A 19,385-nucleotide genomic window follows, 5' to 3' on the forward strand; every position below is an offset into this window, starting at 1 on the left:
GGCTACATAAAGGGTTGGATAAAGGGTTGGATTTCGTGGGGTCTTCGAACCACACAGCAGACTGCCTGCGAGGGGCCTCACGTTCTGGTTTAAGGCCTTTCCACACTTGCTGCTTCCTCCCCCCCTCCCACCACACTCCGCGGAGAGACTTGTCGGGCTGGTGGGACACACTGTTCCTTATCCTTCCCAACAGTGGGAACCAGCGTGGTTGGAAGGAGCTTTGGGAGAATTTGGACCACCTGACCAGTAGGAATGAGCCCCGCCCCCATTTCCGCAGTGGCACTAGGGTCCCGCCCCCTCCCCGCCCCGTAGTCGGTGCTTGCTGCCGGCACAGCTACTGGCAGTGCCTCCGCGCAGCCGTGGTGCCGCCACTCTTGTGATGGGAGGGCGCCCAGTCCCGACCCGCCCACTCCCTAAACGCCCTACACACCGAGTCCACACGTTCCGCCCCCCGCGGAGCAGAGCATCCCGGGCCTGGAGCTTCCCGGGGCTTGGGGCACCCCGGGCCGCACTCTGCGTGGGCGACGATGAGGGTCTGGAGCTCGGAGCATGTGTTCGGGTGAGCCAGCTGCGGCCTCAGTGGGTCCAGACTGGCCTGGGCCTGGGCCGCGGCCTCCGGGAGGGCGGGCTCTGTCCCTCGTTGGGCCGCGCTGCGGGCAGTGACCTGCAAGGGCCCGGGGTGGCGGGACCGTGTCTTCGCCCCCGCCGGCCTGGCCTCACCTCGTGCGGGGCTGTCGCAAGGGGCGGGGGCGGGACCCGCCGAGTGGCTGATCACGGCCTCCAGAGGGAGCCGGCGTGGGCATGTGGGGGCTTTGGCCCTGAATGCACTGTGGGCACTGGAAAGCCTCCAGCTGATTAAAAGTGCCCTCGTGACCTAGGCGGTGTCTTCTCTTGTCACTTCATCTGTGACACTCTGAGCTCATTCTTTCATTTTTTTTTTTTTTTTTTTTTTTGCGGTAAACGGGCCTCTCACTGTTGTGGCCTCTCCCGTTGCGGAACATAGGCTCCGGACGCACAGGCTCAGCGGCCATGGCTCACGGGCCCAGCCGCTCCGCGGCATGTGGGATCTTCCCAGACCGGGGCACGAACCCGTGTCCCCTGCATCGGCAGGCGGATTCTCAACCACTGCGCCACCAGGGAAGCCCTCTTTCATATTTTTTAAAGGAACTAAGATTTTTAAATTCCTTGATCCCACTTAGAACAGCATTTCGTTTTTTTAATTAAAAAAATACTGCATGAAATAGAATTGTCATCCTTTGGCCTTTTCGTGTAAAATTATAATGAAAATTTATCAGTGGGTTAAAAACCTCCGAAATTATTTTAATGAAATCTTTAGACTTGATGGGATCCACTTTTAGTGTTGATTTTTATACAGCCTGCAGCCTGTAGAAAAATCTCGTCTGGGGTTCCTTCCCAGACTTACTCCAGAGATTTTCTCAGTTCTCCCAAAGATGGGGCATGCCGGGCACCATCTGGATGCAGAGGGGACAGGTTAAGTTCCTGCAAATGGTGGATGCCCAGGCTGTGCAGCTCAGGCCAGGACTGCCCTACAAATTCAGGAAATGTTGGTCGACAAGCGGAAGTGATTTGTCAGCTGTGAAAAGTCACTATTGATAACATTCACCCATTTAAATCATACAATTCAACGACTTTTAGTAAATTTACATAGTTGTACAGCATCTCCATAGTCCAGTTTTAGAACATTTCCTCATCCTACAAAGACCCCTCATGCCCGTCTGCAGTCACTCTCCACTCCTCTCCCCAGCCAGATCAGTATCAGCTTCCTGTTTCTATGGATTTGCCTTTCTGGACATTTCACATAAATGCAGTCATACACCAAACCGTCTTCTGTGTCTGGCTGCTTTCACCTAGCATGATGGTTGAGGTTTATCCGTGTGGTAGTGTGCATCCTTGCTTCGACCCTCACTTCATTCATTTTGTGTCCCTGGAACGTAGTAGGTGCTCAGTGAGGGACCAAGGAATATCCTGGGGAGCAGATGTCCTTTGAAATGAGGGCGACTGTCCACCAGAGTAATTCCTGTCAACCCCTGACCTCCTGTGGACTGGCCACAGATCTCCTCCCATTGATTTTTGAACTTAAAAGCCAAGCACCATGATGAGAATTGACAAATGTGGAAGACAGCTGGGGGGAGGTCACATGGCTGCCAGGGCGGGTGACATGATGCTGTGTGGCAGCATCACATCTGCAGGACAGTACAGATTTGGAAGTCTGGCTTTCTAGCTGAGCTTACCTTGGAGTTTTCCCCTTGCTCAGTCCCTTGAAATCCCTGATTTTTTTCCTCTGAGGATTACACACCTTTTTCTTTCTATACTTGTTTTCTTTTTATATGTTTGTTGAATATTTGATTGGAAATTAATAAATTTACTCTTGAAAGGCCAAAAATAATCAGGCACAAAGACTTAAAAATTTTTTAAATTGAAATACAGTTGATATACAATGTTGTATTAGTCCCTCCCACCCCCTTGCCGCACCACAGACATGTGAGATCTTAGTTCCCTGACCAGGGCTCAAACTGCACCCCTGCAATAGAAGCATGGAGTCTCAACCACTAGACCACCGGGGAAGTCCAACAATGTTGTATTTGTTTTAGGTGTACTGCAAAGTGATTCAGATTATATATATATATATATATATATACACACTCTTTTTTTGATTCTTTTCCATTATAGGTTATTACAAGATACTGAGTATAGTTCCCTGTGCTATACACAGGTCCTTGTTGGTTATGTATTTTATATATAGCAGTGTGTATATTTTAATTCCCAATTCCTAATTTAATTCCCTCCCTTCCCCCTTTGGTAATCGTAAGTTTGTTTTCTATGTCTGTGAGTCTATTTCTGTTTTGTAAGTAAGTTCATTTGTATCATTTTTTTAAGATTCCACATATAAGCAATATCATATGATATTTGTCTTTGCTTGACTTTTGCTTCACTTAGTATGATAATCTCCAGGTCCATCCATGTTGCTGCAAATGACATTACTTCATTCTTTTTTTGTAGCTGAATAGTATTTCATCATGTACATATACCACATCTTCTTTATCCGTTCATCTTTAGATGGACATTTAGGTTGCTTCCATATCTTGGCTATTGTAAACAGTGCTGCAGTGAACGTTGGGGTGCGTGTATCTTTTTGAATTATAGTTTTCTCTGGATATATGCCCAGGAATGGGATTGCAGGATCATATGGTAACTCTATTTTTAGTTTTTTGAGGAACGTCCCTACTGTTTTCCATAGTGGCTGCACCAATTTACATTTTCACAAACAGTGTAAGAGGGTTCCCTGTTCTCCACACCCTCTCCAGCATTTGTTATTTGTAGACTTTTTAATGATGGCCACTCTGACTGGTGTGAGGTGGCACCTCATTGTAATTTTGATTTACATTTCTCTAAGGATTAGCAATGTTGACCATCTTTTCATGTGCCTATTGGCCATCTGTGTGTCTTCTTTGGAGAAATGTCTATTTAGGTCTTTTGCCCATTTTTGGATTGGTTTTTTTTTGTTGTTGTTGTTGTTGTTATTGAGCTGTATGAGCTGTTTTTATATTTTGGAAATTAATCAGTTGCATCGTTTGCAAAATTTTCTCCCATTCCATAGGTTGTCTTTTTGTTTCATTTTGTTTCCTTTGCTGGAGCACGAAAACTTTTGAGTCAAGTTTTCCTCCATTGTTCACACACCGAAGAAACCCTGGGCACTGGAGATCAGACAGAGCTGAGAGCAGTATAAACTCCCACAGAAATAGAGAGCCCTTTGGTTCAAAGTAGATTAAATAGTAGTGGAAAATATAGGACTGAAATAGAAACATATAGAAAGGGACACTTAAAAATTAACAGGCTGGTAAATGCAGGTTTATAAATCCCATCCTTACAGCATTGACTGAGGTTTCAGGTGGACCATAACAAAATCTTTAATAACAGCCAGTATGAGTAGATTCCCAGCAGAGTCAAGGCTGTACACTGCTTGGATTCTAGCAGCTCCCAGGAGAGGTCTCTAGTAGGCAGTGTCCCTCTCACAGAAGTAAGGAGGAGAGGCTGCCCTAAAGCAGGCTTGCTCTCTGGCCAGGAGGAGGGAACCCCCTCCTTTTTTAAATAAGAGAAATGGAATGTTACAGGTAGGAGGTGAAGTGCCCACTGTCCCCTCCTAGTGCTGTTCCCTCCTCTCTCTCATAGGCGGTCATGATTGTGAACCTGGTGGGTAGCCTCCCGAAGGTATATGTTCCATAAACAAAATGTAGTATTGTTTGTTTTTTTAAAATAGAAATCACTGGCACCATCTTGTACAGATCTTTTCAGTTTCCCTTTCTTCTCAACAGTGTGTTCCTGAGATCTGTGCATGTGTGTGTATATCTATTTGAGATCTGTGTGTTTACATGTACACATACACATTTGTATCTCAGCTGTATAATATTCCAATATTCCATTTATTCCATAAAGAATATGTCACCATTTTTTCTTTCTCTTATTGAAGGGACATTGTTTCCCCCTTATTACAAATCATGTTGTGGTGACCACTCCTGTATATATTTCTGGGTCACTTAATCAAGGGCCTACTTAGGCCAGAAATCCTCAAATTCGTCAGCAGTAGGACCTCTTTACACTCTTAGAAAATATTGGGGACCCAAACAGTGTTTATTTATGTGGGTTAAATCTAATATTTACCATATTAGAAATTAAAACTGATAAATTTTAAGATATTTATTAATATATTAAAATTAACAGTAATAAACTCGTTACATTAACATAAATATTTCTTAAATTTAAAAAACCTGTAGTTTCCAAAACCCCTCAAAGTAGTAAGAGTGGCACTGTTTTGTTTATTTTTTTCCCAATTTCTATAATGTCAGGCTGCATAGACACTGTTTTTTTATAGTCAACAGATTTAATTTTTTATTTTATTTAAAAATAATTTAATTAATTTATTTTTTGGCTGCGTTGGGTCTTAGTTGCGGCACGCGGAATCTTTGTTGCAGCATGTGGGATCTTTCATTGCAGCACCTGAGCTTCTCTCTAGTGGCACATGGGCTCCAGAGCATGTGGGCTCTGTAGGTGCGGCATGTGGGCTCTCTAGTTGAGGCACACAGGCTCAGTAGTTGTGGTGCACAGGCTTAGTTGCCCCGTGGCACGTGGGATCTTAGTTCTCCGACCAGGGATCAGACCCGTGTCCCCTGCATTGGAAGGTGGCTTCTTTACCACTAGACTAGCAGGGAGATCCCTGCATGGACGCTAACTTGATGGTCCTGTCGGCTTCTGCATTCAGTGTTTGCAGCCTGTTGTTTTGGTTGAAGTAAATGATTAAAATCCAGCCTCACACTGTATGTGAGTAAAACCTATTTGGCAAAGGTATTTCAAAAGTCTCTGAAAATAGTTGTGGCTGTTCTTTGCTACTGCAACGAAACAAGTGGTAGTTTCTCAGATTAATTGCAGTGTAAAATCTGACACCATGAGGACCAGAGTAACTGGTCCGTCTCGTACTTTGAATGAGTCCTTCTCCCATGTGATCTGTGACGTCTCGCACTGGTCACTTGGCTGTGTGGGTCACCGGGTACAGTGTGGGGCAAGAAGCAGGCCCATGGTAGTGATGAAAGTTTTCTAAAATTCCAGTTTTCACTTAGAAGCTCAAGTTTTATCTTTGGCAGCAAATGCCATCAGGTGTTTTCCTCCAAGTGACAGGCTAACTTCATTAATCTTTGAGAAAATGCCTGTCCGACACACACGTCTGAGTGACCACAGTTTGTGGTCAGTAGTTTCAAGGAGAAGTGGTGGCTGGGGAAGCACAGTAGCTGGGCTGCCACCCCTGTGGCCGTCAGTGCTTCCCGACCAGCAAGTCCTCCCGCGTCCTTTCTGTGCCCTCGCTCAGAACCAGGAATCCTGGTGTAGTAAAATGAGTCCTTTTACTCTCTCCTCAGGGATGGGCCTTGAGTGCACAGCTCAGCAGTGACCACCATGCAGCCTTGGCCTGGCCGTCACTCCTAGGGAGAGGCTGGCAGTTTGTGGCCTGACTCGGGCTCCTGCAGCTTTGGCTGATGTTGTGCAGCCAGGAGGGCAGGCCCTCCCAGCAGCGCCCAGGCTCCTGGAGGGGCCAGAGAGCCCAGCTTTGCGGGCCTTGCTCCAAGAACCACTGGGCTGGCCCGGGTCTCTTGGGGTCTGAGCACTTTTCCTTCATCTTTTTTTTCTTTTAAATATATATTTATTTTATTTCATTTCATTTCCATTCCATTTTATTTTATTTTTTTATTTCATCACGCTGGGTCTTAGTTGCGGCAGGCGGGCTTTCTTTTTTAAAAAATATTTTATTTATGGTTGTGTTGGGTCTTCATTGCTGCACGCGGGCTTTCTCTAGTTGCGGCATGTGGGGGCTACTCTTTGTTGTGGTGCGTGGGCTTTTCACTGTAGTGGCTTCTCTTGTTGTGGAGCATGGGCTCTAGGTGCATGGGATTCAGTAGTTGTGGCACGCGAGCTCAGTACTTGTGGCTCACGGGCTTAGTTGCTCCGTGGCATGTGGGATCTTCCCAGACCAGGGCTTGAACCTGTGTCCCCTGCATTGGCAGGCGGATTCTTAACCACTGCACCACCAGGGAAGTCCCCACGCAGGCTTTCTTAGTTGCGGCTCATGGACTCCTCAGCTGTGGCCCACAGGCCGCTTAATTGTGGCATGTGAACTCCCATCTGCAGCATGTGGGATCCAGTTCCCTGACCAGGGATCGAACCTGGGCCCCCTGCATTGGGAGAGCAGGATCCTAACCACGGCGCCACCAGAGAAGTCCCTCCTTCAATTTTCTTTTTGGACTCATTATTATGCACGTTATGCAAGAGTGGAGACTGGAATAATGAGTGTAGTCCCCTCCTGCAGGCTAACGATGCCTCTCACAGATGTCTGGTCTCACGCGCCCCCATTCCCTGCTCCTTCCCCTGGGTTGTTGTAGGCAGGTCCCAGGCACCCTGTGTCCTCACCCCACTTCCTATTTCTGACATCCTCGCTGAGCGTAGAGTTGCCTTGTTCTTCCTCTCCAGTGCCCCCAAGTGGAACCAGCAATTGCCCCCTCCCTGGCTGCCAGCCTAGCCGTGCACCCCCAGCCCCTAGTGCTACTGCTGGCCCGTTCCTGCAGCATGGGCACGGAGGCCTCCCTGGGGCAGCTCACAGGCCACCGTGCTCACCATGAGCCTCGGCCAAGGCCTGGGGCCTTTATCCTGAGGATGAACTTCAGCAAGTCTCCCTTCTGCCTCTCCCAGGAGTGGGGCCCATTCACATGTACACCTGCAGGCCTGGCTTCCTGTTCCCACGTCCTCCTGACACTTGACATTGCCAGACTTCTCAGCTTTTGCCAGTCAAATGAGTATTGGGCTATTTTCTTTAACCAAGAAGTGTGTGATACTGACTTGTGTACTTAAACCTTGTAACTTAAAAAATATTATTTTTAAAAATAAATTTATTTATTTAGTTTTGGCTGCATTGGGGCTTCATTGCTGCACGTGGGCTTTCTCTAGTTGTGGCGAGTGGGGGCTACTCTTCATTGCTGTGCACGGGCTTCTTATTGTGGTAGCTTTTCTTGTTGTGGAGCACGGCCTCTAGGCACGTGGGCTTCAGTAGCTGTGGCATGGAGGCTCAGTAGTTGTGGCACACAGACTTAGTTGCTACGCGATATGCGGGATCTTCCCGGACCAGGGATCGAACCCGTGTTCCCTGCATTGGCAGGCAGATTCCTAACCACTGTGCCACCAGGGAAGTCTCTAAAAAATATTATTATGTTTATCCTTATCCTGCATCATTCTGTTGATGTCTGGAAATTATTTTTTATGTGTTTTAAGCACATTGTATTTAGTTGAAATCATCAATTAGAAAGATGCAAGGTTTCTATATAAAAGAAGCATTGTGTGAGATGTGCTTAATACAAATGTTTATCAACTTTTAGATAATTTCAATTAATTTTAGAAGGCAGACCCTATTCTGCCTAAAGTAATGATTTTTATGAGAACTACTCTGGGGAACTTGACTTACAAAGCTCACAGCTTATTTCCCTGGGCAGCCCCCATCCCCTGCCTCTGCTCTCATGAGTATGTGGATTCTCCCTCCTTCTGCAGAGTTGTCGACTGTGCTCCTGACAGTTCTTTTCCTGAGAAGAAAGGCTCCCTGTCCCCTGCAGAGTGATCAGGACCAGGCTCATCTCTGCTCCTTTGGAGCTGGTGGACATGTTAGTGCAGTGACACGATTCCATGGCTTGAAAAAGCATTTCTTTGTTAAAGAGCGGGGCTTCTGGACCTGACAGTGCAGAGGCCGTGGGTGTGACAGAAAAATCGTGGAGTAGGGGCTGGGAGGCCCGGCTCTAGTCTGCATCTCATTGCTAGCTTTTTGACCTGGGATGAGTGTTTTATGAGTATAAAGTAAATTCACGGTCAATAAGTTATATTTTAAAAGGACATCAAAGATGAAAAAAAAACCTTCAATATGTTCATAATCTTTAATGCTTAATTTAGTAATTCCATTCTAGAAATTTATCCTAAGGAAAAAGACCTGTTGAAAGGCTGGTGTGAACCAGTTTTCCCTGCTGTCTTCATTGTACAGTGAAGTTTGGACGCGATCAAAATAATCTGCCGGGGGGTGGGGGAGAGACCGTGCGGGGCCGGAGGGGCGTCGGCGTCCGGGTCCTCTGCCACCCTCGGCGCGGGGGTTGGTCCGGGAGGTCCGCGGTCGCTCGCGGCCCTCGCGCCAAAAAAATTAAAAAAAAAAAAATAATAATCCGCCAGAGGAGATTGGTTCAAGATGGCAGAGTAGAAGGATGTGTGCTCACTTCCTCTTCTCAGAGCACTGGAATCACAACTAACTGCTGAACAGTCATCGACAGGAAGACAGTGGAACTCACCAAAAAAGATACCCCATATCCAAAGACAAAGGAGAAGACACAATGAGACAGTAGGAGGGGCTCAATCACAATAAAACTAAATCCCATAACTGCTGGGTGGGTGGCTCACAAACTGGAGAGCACTTATACCACAGAAGTCTACCCACTGGAGTGACGGTTCTGAGCCCCACGTCAGGTTTCCCAACCTGGGGGTCCGGCAAAGGGAGGAGGAATTCCTAGAGAATCAGACTTTGAAGGCTAGCAGGATTTGATTGCAGGACTTTGACAGGACTGGGAGAAACAGAGATTCCACTCTTAGAGGGCACACACAAAGTAGTGTGTGCATTGGGACTCAGGGGAAGGAGCAGTGACCCCATAGGAGTCTGAACCAGACCTACCTGCTAGTGTTGGAGGATCTCCTACAGAGGAGGGGGTAGCTGTGTCTCACTGCTGGGACAGGGACACTGGCAGCAGAAGTTCTGGGAAGTACTCCTTGGTGTGAGCCCTCCCGGAGTCCACCATTATCCCCACCAAAGAGCAGGGTAGGCTCCCGTGTTGGGTTGCCTCAGGCCAAACAACCAACAGGGAGAGAACCCAGCCCCACCCATCAGCAGACAAGAGGGTTAAAGTTTTACTGAGCACTGCCCACCAGAGCGACACTCAGCTCTACCCCCCACCAGTCCCTCCCATCAGGAAACTGGCACAGACCTCTTAGATAGCCTCATCCACCAGAGGGAAGACAGCAGAAGCAAGAAGAACTACAGTCCTACAGCCTGTGGAACAAAAACCACATTCACAGAAAGATAGACACGATGAAATGGCAGAGGGCTATGTACCAGATGAAGGAACAAGATAAAACCCCAGGAAAACAACTAAATGAAGTGGAGGTAGGCAGCCTTTCAGAAAAGGAATTCAGAATAATGATAGTGAAGATGATTCAGGACCTCGGAAAAAGAATGGAGGCAAAGATGGAGAAGATGCAAGAAATGTTTAACAAAGACCTAGAAAAAGTAAAGAACAAACACCTTGAAGAATTAAAGAACAAACAAACAGAGATGAATAATACAATAACTGAAATGAAAAATACACTAGAAGGAATCAATAGCAGAATAACTGAGGCAGAAGACCGGATAAGTGACCTGGAAGACAGAATGGTGGAATTCACTGCCATGGAACAAAATAAAGAAAAAAATGAAAAGAAATGAAGACAGCCTAAGAGACCTCTGGGACAACGTTAAACGCAACAACATTTGCATTATAGGGGTCCCAGAAGGAGAAGAGAGAGAGAAAGGACTCAAGAAAATATTTGAAGAGATTATAGTCATAAACTTCCCTAACATGGGAAAGGAAATAGCTACCCAAGTCCAGGGAGCGCAGAGAGTCCCAGGCAGGATAAACCCAAGGAGAAACACGTGGAGACACATAGTAATCAAATTGACAAGAATTAAAGACAAAGAAAAATTATTGAAAGCAACAAGGGGAAAACGACAAATAACATACAAGGGAACTCCCATAAGGTTAACAGCTGATTTCTCAGCAGAAGCTCTACAAGCCAAAGGGGAGTGGCATGATATATTTAAAGTGATGAAAGGGAAGAACCTACAACCAAGATTACTCTACCCAGCAAGAATCTCATTCAGATTCGATGGAGAAATCAAAAGCTTTACAGACAAGCAAAAGCTAAGAGAATTCAGCACCACCAAACCAGCTCTACAAATGCTAAAGGAACTTTTCTAAGTGGGAAACACAAGAGAAGAAAAGGACCTACAAAAACAAACCCATAACAATTAAGAAAATGGTAATAGGAACATACATATCGATAATTACCTTAAACATGAATGGATTAAATGCTCCAACCAAAAGACACAGGCTTGCTGAATGGATACAAAAACAAGACCCGTATATATGCTGTCTACAAGAGACCCACTTCAGACCTAGGGGAACAAACAGACTGAAAGTGAGGGGATGGAAAAGATATTCCAGGCAAATGGAAATCAAAAGAAAGCTAGAGTAGCAATACTCATATCAGATAAAATAGACTTTAAAATAATGTTACAAGAGACAAGGAAGGACACTACATAATGATCAAGGGATCAATCCAAGAAGAAAATATAACAATTATAAATGTATATGCACCCAACATAGGAGCGCCTGAATACATATGGCAACTGCTAACAGCTATAAAAGAGGAAATGGACAGTAACACAATAATAGTGGGGGACTTTAACACCTCACTTACACCAATGGACAGATCATCCAAACAGAAAATAAGGAAACACAAGCTTTAAATGACACCATAAATAGACCAGATAGATTTAATTGATATTTATAGGACATTCCATCCAAAAACAGCAGATTACACTTTCTTCTCAAGTGCACATGGAACATTCTCCAGGATAGATCACATTTTGGGTCACAAATCAAGCCTCAGTAAATTTAAGAAAATTGAAATCATATCAAGCATCTTTTCTGACCACAATGCTATGAGATTAGAAATCAATTACAGGGAAAAAAAAAACGTTAAAAACACAAACACATGGAGGCTAAACAATATGTTACTAAATAACTAAGAGATCATTGAAGAAATCAAAGAGGAAATCAAAAAATACCTAGAGACAAATGACAATGAAAACACGATGATCCAAAACCTTTGGGATGCAGCAAAAGCAGTTCTAAGAGGGAAGTTTATAGCTATACAAGCCTACCTCAAGAAACAAGAGAAATCTCAAGTAAACAATCTAACCTTACACCTACAGGAACTAGAGAAAGAAGAACAAACAAAACCCAAAGTTAGCAGAAGGAAAGAAATCATAAAGATCAGAGCAGAAATAAATGAAATAGAAACAGAAAACAATAGCAAAGATCAATAAAACTAAAAGCTGGTTCTTTGAGAAGATTAAAAAAATTTATAGACCATTAGCCAGACTCATCAAGAAAAAGAGGGAGGGGACTCAAATCAATAAAATTAAAAATGAAAAAGGAGAAGTTACAACAGACACTGCAGAAATACAAAGCATCATAAGAGACTACTACAAGCAGTTCTATGCCAATAAAATGGAAAACTTGGAAGAAATGGACAAATTCTTAGAAAAGTATAACCTTCCAAGAATGAACCAGGAAGAAATAGAAAATATGAACAGACCAATCACAAGTAATGAAATTAAAACTGTGATTAAAAAACTTCCAACAAACAAAAGTCCAGGACCAGATGGCTTTAGAGATGAATTCTATCAAACATTTAGAGAAGAGCTAACACCCATCCTTCTCAAACTCTTCCAGAAAATTACAGAGGAAGGAACACTCCCAAGCTTATTCTATGAGGCCACCATCACCCTGATACCAAAACCAGACAAAGATATCACAAAAAAAGAAAATTACAGACCAATATCACTGATGAACATAGACACAAAAATGCTCAACAAAATACTAGCAAACTGAATCCAACAACACATTAAAAGGATCATACCCCATGATCAAGTGGGATTTATCCCAGGGATGCAAGGATTCTTCAATATATGCAAATCAATCAATGTGATACACTATATTAACAAATTTAAGAATAAAAACCATATGATCATCTGAATAGTTGCAGAAAAAGCATTTGACGAAATTCAACACCCATTTTTGATCAAAACTCTCCAGAAAGTGGGCATAGAGAGAACCTACCTCAACATAATAAAGGCCATATATGACAAACCCACAGCAAACATCATTCTCAATGGTGAAAAACTGAAAGCATTTCCTCTAAGATCAGGAACAAGACAAAGATGTCCACCTTTGTCACTGTTATTCAACATAGTTATGGAAGTTTTAGCCACAGCAATCAGAGAAGAAAAAGAAAAAAAAAGAATTCAAATCAGAAAAGAAGAAGTAAAATTTTCACTATTTGCAGTTGACACGATACTGTACGTGCATAGAGAATCCCAAAGATGCCACCAGAAAAGTACTAGAGCTAATCAGTGAATTTGGTAATGTAGCAGGATACAAAATTACTGCACTGAAATCTCTTGCATTCCTATAAACTAATGATGAAAAATCTGAAAGAGAAATTAAGGAAACACTCCCATTTACCATTGCAACAAAAAGAATAAAATACCTAGGAATAAACCTACCTAGGGAGACAAAGGACCTGTATGCAGAAAACTGTAAGACACTGATGAGAAAAATTAAGGATGATACAAACAGATGGAGAGATATACCATGTTCTTGGGTTGGAAGAATCATTATTGTGAAAATGACTATACTACCCAAAGCAATCTACAGATTCAATGCAATCCCTATCAAATTACCAATGGCGTTTTTTACAGAACTAGAACAAAAAGTCTTAAAATTTGTATGGAGACAGAAAAGACCCCGAATAGCCATAGCAGTCTTGAGGGAAAAAGACAGAGCTGGAGGAATCAGACTCCCTGACTTCAGACTATACTACAAAGCTACAGTAATCAAGACAACATAGTACTAGCACACAAACAGAAATATAGATCAATGAAACAGGATAGAAAGCCCAGAGATAATATCCATGCACCTATGGTCAAGTAATCTATGACAAAGGAGGCAAGGGTATACAATGGAGAAAAGACAGTCTCTTCAATAAGTGATGCTGGGAAAACTGGACAGCTATAGGTAAAAGAATGAAATTAGAACACTCCCTAACACCATACACAAAAATAAACTCAAAATGGATTCAAGACCTAAATTTAAGACCGGACTCTATAAAACTCTTAGAGGAAAACATAGGAAGAACACTCTTTGACATAAATCACAGCAAGATCTTTTTTGACCCACCTCCTAGAGTAATGGAAATAAAAGCAAAAATAAACAAACTGGACCTAATGAAACTTAAAATCTTTTGCAAAGCAAAGGCAACTACAAACAAGATGAAAAGACAACCTTCAGAATGGGAGAAAATATTTGCAAATGAATCAGTGGACAAAGGATTAATCTCCAAAATATATAAACAGCTCATGCAGTTCAATATTAAAAAAACAACCCAATCAGAAAATGGGCAGAAGACCTAAATAGACATTTCTCCAAAGAAGACACACAGATGGCCAAGAAGCACATGAAAAGCTGCTCAGCATCACTAATTATTAGAGAAATGCAAATCAAAAGTACAATGAGGTATCACCTCACACCAGTTAGAATGGGCATCATCAGAAAATCTACAAATAACTAATGCTGGAGAGGGTGTGGAGAAAAGGGAACCCTCTTGCACTGTTGGTGGAAATGTAAATTGATACAGCCACTATGGAGAACAGTATGGAGGTTCCTTAAAAAACTAAAAATAGAATTACCATATGATCCAGCAATCCCACTACTGGGTATATACCCAGAGAAAACCATATTTCAAAAAGACAAATGCACTCCAATATTCATTGCAGCACTATTTACAATAGCCAGGTCATGGAAACAACCTAAATGCCCAGCAAGAGATGAATGGATAAAGAAGATGTGGTACATATATACAGTGGAATATTACTCAGCCATAAAAAGGAATGAAATTGGGTCATTTGTAGAGACGGGGTGGATATACAGACTGTCATGCAAAGTGAAGCAAGTCAGAAAGAGAAAAACAAATCTCGTATATTAACGCATATATGTGGAACCTAGAAAAATGGTACAGATGAACCAGTTTGCAGGGCAGAAACAGGGACACGGATGTAGAGAACAAATGTATGGGCACCAAGGAAGGAAAGTGGCGTGGGGTGGTGGTGGTGTGATGAATTGGGAGATTGGGATTAACATATATACACTAATATGTATAAAATGGATAACTAATAAGAACCTGCTGTATAAAAAAATAAAATTCAAAAAAAATACCCCCCCAAAATGTTAGGTTTCCAGGATTAAATGATGATGAAAGTAATATAAATAAGAGAAAAACTAGTTTAAAAACATAATAATCCACCAGAGGGGTCTGTTTACACCGCTGTCCACAGGGTGGCCTGTTGTGCAGTTACTTAGAGTCATATTTCTGAAAATAGCCTCATGATGCAGGAAAATGTTCGTCTGTTACATATAAAAAGTGGTGATCAGTGCATGTAAGGAGCATGATCCCAGTTTAATTTCTGAGCGTGTGCATATCTGCATGCATGCGTGTCTCCAGGTCTTGGGTCTGGGCTGTGTCTGTACATGCCGCTCAAACCTGTGTGGGTACATATGGGGAAACAACGGTGTTTTGAGACACACTCACCTCTGTGGGGATGCACCCGGGCGCGCATTCTGAAGGAAAAACCAGGACAGCAGCACCTGGGGAAGGTCCACCCTGAGTACGCCAGACTCTGAGCCCTTGGATGCCCTTAGGGCTGCCGGCCTCAACAGGCACAGAGCTCCGGGGAGTAGGGGCAGCTGTGTGGTCTCTGACGGCAGGAAACAAACAGGGACACCGGTGTCCACCCCTCACTCCAGGGCTCAGGGCCAGAGGGGAGGAGTGGCGTCTACAGGACGCCTGCACAGACTTGTCTCCAGATAGTGAAATTGTGGATTTTTATTTTCCTCATCCTGTGTTATTTTTCAAAATTTCAAATACGTTTTTTAATAATCAGAAAACATATGTAGCCATTTCAAGTCACATACTGCTTAGAAGTTGGAACAAAGTAGTTACTTCAGGACCTCATGGCTGGGCAGCAGCTGCGGGCGATCCGTGTTGGGCAGGTGTGCTGCTTTGGCCTGTGGTGGACTGCAGGGGTGAGGCGGGCGGTCAGCAAAAGGGCCCCCATGGTTACTGCGACCAGGTGGAGGCAGGAATGAGCCCTGGCTCCCCCGGCCTTGAAGCCCACAGAGCAGCACGGAAGGTGGTGACAGGCAGGGGATAGGGACATTGTCTCTTGCCCAGAAGCCCCAGACCAAAGGATTCTGCCTCTTTAGGCTCTGCAGGGCTGGGGAAGGAGGGGTCCCTCAGCCAAGCTGGGATGGCCAGGCCTGAGCCTGGTCTGTGGCCCCCGCCCGCCCCCTGGTTGTCCAGGGGATCAGGGATCCAGGATCTGGGTCCAGAGCCCAACTCCTCAGGTGTATTTGTTGGAACAAAGCTTGAAGAACAGGGTTGACCTGACTTTGGACCCACTGCCCGCTCATGCTGGTGGTTGCGTTTTCCTCCAGCCACCCGTGGGACACAGTCATCAAGGCTGCCATGAGGAAGTACCCGAATCCCATGAACCCCAGCGTCGTGGGCGTCGACGTGCTGGAGCGCAGTGTGGACAGCCGGGGCCGGCTTCACAGCCACCGCCTCCTCAGCACTGAGTGGGGGCTGCCCGGCCTTGTGAGAGCGGTGAGCCCCCAGTGGAGCCCGGCTGCACCCACATGACCCCCAGCTACACTCACACAGCCATCTACACCCGCCGGCCCAGCTGGCACCCATATGCAGGGAATGACAACCTTCCCATTTGGGATTTCTGGGAAGCCCCAGAAATGGTTTGTTTCTCTGTGAATTGAGTTAATCATCCACCTGCGTGTTCAACACATCCCCTGACCCACCTGCAGTGGGGACACTGCCCACAGGACCCCCCAAACCCCATGACCCCCGGTCCCCCACCCCTTCCCCACACCCAGTCCCCCCACGTCAGCCTCATCGTCCTGCTTGGTGTGGCCTGAACCCCAGAGTTGGCTCCGCACAGCGGGGCCCAGGGTTGGGGGGTCAGGGTCGGTCCACAGCTGACTCACCAGCCAGACCTTGACCTCAACCTTGACCTCAGCGCCCCAGTTCCTGCCCTGCTTTCTCCTCTGTCTAAGCACTGGTCCCTATTTCCCTGATTTGTGTGTCCGTCCCACCTGCTGGACAGAGGCACCTGGAGGAGCTGGCGGTGCTGCTGCAGCCGCACCTGCGTCCCTGGTTGAAGAGATGGGTAGCGGATAGGAAATGGTGGTCGGTGTTCCAGGATGTAAGGTGGAGTTTCTAACACGTCACTATGCTGGTTTTGCTTTGTTTTTCAGATTTTGGGAACCAGTAGTACTTTGACATACATCAGAGAACATTCTATTGTGGATCCAGTGGGAAAGAAAATGGAGCTCTGTTCCACCAATGTAAGCAATGGCCACGATGGTGCGTAATGGCTTCATTTAATTTTATTTTCAGCCCACCTTTGGTCTAAGTGATCTTTTATTTTTAATAGAAAGGCTGACTTTATTTAGCAGTATCTTACTTGTCTTTTATTCCAGTATAAAAATGTATAGAAGAACACACATAATGATGTGAACACACCTTTGTAACCAGTGGGCAGGCCAGGGGACAGACTGGCAGCCCCAGGGCCCCCATGCGCCTCCCCAGTGCCTCCCCACCCCCCCAGCCGCCATCCTGCCTGCCAACAGCACACTCGGCTCTTCACAGCCACTGAAACAGCCACTTTTCTCCTGGCCTCCTCTCTCATGTCTCACAATGAAGAACCACTGATATTGGCCTAATGCACATTCAAAGAGGGTGTTGGGGAAAATGGGTGGCCCGGGAGCATGGTTTATGTCAGGCCCCTTATGCTGTGGGTCGTGTCACTGTGTGTGGAGGCTCCTTGGTTTACCTCCTGGACCTCTGCCCGTGGCCCCCTTTACTCGGCCCAGGCAGCCCTTCTGCAAAGCCACAGGGAGCCGGTTGGGTGTGTCCACATCAGCCATTACTGACAGTTTATATATTGTTCTCTCTTCTCCTTCACTTGGAAAATTCCTCTTCCTCCTTCAGGAAGGCTTAGTTTGTCGGTAAGGAGGGATGGTTCTTGCTGTTGTAGGAGGTCTAGTGGAAAGGAAGGGCTTTGGGCGGGACAGAAGCATGCCTGCATCCTGGTTATCACGGAATCTCTGTATGGCTGCGGGTGTCAGTGATCAACTGTTCTGAGCCTCACTTTCTTTGTCTAAAAAAGAACAAACCTCACTGTATTGTCCTGAGGATTAATGAAAGAAAATAAGGTTTATTAAATACAGAGCCTGTCATAAAAATATTGCACATACAATGATGACAGCTAATGATCCGGGCTCAGGTTTGGGTGGGGTGTGGAAGGAGGGCGGTGACCGTTGCCAGGAGGGGCCAGGGGCCAGGACGCGGTGTCTCTGGGCTGTACTTTGGCCGTGCCTCCTGGGCCTTGGCGGGCTTTGGCGTTTCTTCTGCTCTGGCTCCAGTAAGTGCAGATTTGGGGATGGGAGGTGGGGGCGCAGATGGTCTGGGAAGAAATGCAAGAGAAACAGAACCTACAGCCACTGTTTCCTGTTTTAAGATCACACTCACAAACTGGGTGTCAGTGAGCGAGAGGCTGGTGTACACACCCCACCCGGAGGACCCAGGAAGGTAAGCAGACATTGAACTCCAAGGCTGGGGTGGGGTGGGGGCTCCCCCCGCTCCCCGGCTCCTCAGCCCCTTCACTTCTTGCTCTTCTGCAGGACCGTGCTCACCCAAGAAGCCGTCATCACTGTGAAGGGGATCAACCTCGGCAGCTATCTGGAAAGTTTGATGGCCAACGTGATATCGTCCAATGCAAAGAAGGTACCATCTCTAGCTGTTTGGGGGCCAGACGAGCGGGGGTCCTACTGACCGCGGGCAGATGGGGAGGGCTCCAGGCCTGGGGGAGCACAGGCCAGCAAGGCAGCCACCCCTTCCAGGAGCCAAACCATCTGGGCTTAGTTAACAAGACACACCCCACACGTCCAGGACAGGTATTGGCGTGGGCAGGCAGGACACTTGGGATTTTCACCAGTTTCATATTTAATTGGCATTGAGTGGCTCCGGCTGAGCCTCTCCGTGTGCAGGGTTTCCCTTTGCCTCTCGCTCTGGTGGATTTGGGAGCGAGCCTTGTGGAGGGAGTGGGGGAGGGATGGACCAGGAGGCTGTCAGCCCGGGCCTCCTCTCCAGCGGGGTTGGCAAGAAGAGCTTGGGTGTTTGGAAGGCACATCCCAGGCAGTGCTGGGTGCCAGAGCAGGGCCTGGCTGTTTGCCCAGCTCCCTTTTTGCCATCCTCCTTCTGCCGCCACCCCGACTCTCCCCTCTCCCCTTCTCGCTCTCGTTCATTTTGGTCAGAAGAGATTCTTCATTCTGGGACCGGTGGGATGGCACCTAAGCCATCCTTCCCTTCCTACCACGCTTAGGTCACGGCTTGGCCAAGAGCCATTTATTCTTGCGTTTAGGCTCATTGGTCTAGTCACTAATACAGAGCCAGTCTGCCCTATTTTTAGAAAAATCCAGATTTGAGGAAGGTCAGCAGTAGCTCAGCTCAGTTCAAGAAAGTCGGGGAGGCCCCCTGCCCAGAGCAGCATGCATCATGTCCACTCTGCGAGCCCTGGGGACAGAGCTTGACCGACTCACTTTGTGTGTCCGGGGTCTGGCTTAGGGCAGGCCTGAGTGTCTGCTGAAGAATATTTTGGGAGGAAGGCAGCACTGGGTGAGACCAGAGTCACCTCAGCCCTTTATGAGAAAAGTCAGGGGAAACTCAGTGAGGCCAGATCAAGGTCTTTTATTTCACTTTATTTGGGGGTTGCTGTTTTGGAGGCCTATGGAGAATCACGGCCACCCCAGCTGTGGTTGCCATCCGACAGCATTCCAGACAAGTTTGGGGGA

At 46.1% G+C, this 19,385-nt stretch overlaps 1 protein-coding gene across 26 annotated transcripts in view; it reads left to right on the plus strand.

The window, feature by feature from the left end:
• Positions 1-19,385, plus strand: part of PRELID3A (PRELI domain containing 3A) — an 82,302-nt gene that overhangs the window by 24,605 nt on the left and 38,312 nt on the right. For 10 of the 26 annotated variants that reach the window (XM_067015806.1, XM_067015805.1, XM_067015803.1 and 7 more), the window contains exons 1-5: positions 321-559; positions 15,957-16,125; positions 16,788-16,877; positions 18,053-18,123; positions 18,216-18,318. In XM_067015806.1, coding sequence (XP_066871907.1) covers positions 528-559; positions 15,957-16,125; positions 16,788-16,877; positions 18,053-18,123; positions 18,216-18,318 — 465 coding nt within the window. In that variant the 5' untranslated portion in view covers positions 321-527. Of the gene's footprint in view, positions 1-308; positions 560-15,956; positions 16,126-16,787; positions 16,897-18,052; positions 18,124-18,215; positions 18,319-19,385 lie in introns of those variants that run through there. The other 16 variants (XM_067015793.1, XM_067015790.1, XM_067015795.1 and 13 more) reach the window with 5 other exon arrangements.

This window comes from Kogia breviceps, chromosome 15 (assembly GCF_026419965.1).
Source record: "Kogia breviceps isolate mKogBre1 chromosome 15, mKogBre1 haplotype 1, whole genome shotgun sequence".
Classification (NCBI taxonomy): Eukaryota; Metazoa; Chordata; class Mammalia; order Artiodactyla; family Physeteridae; genus Kogia; species Kogia breviceps.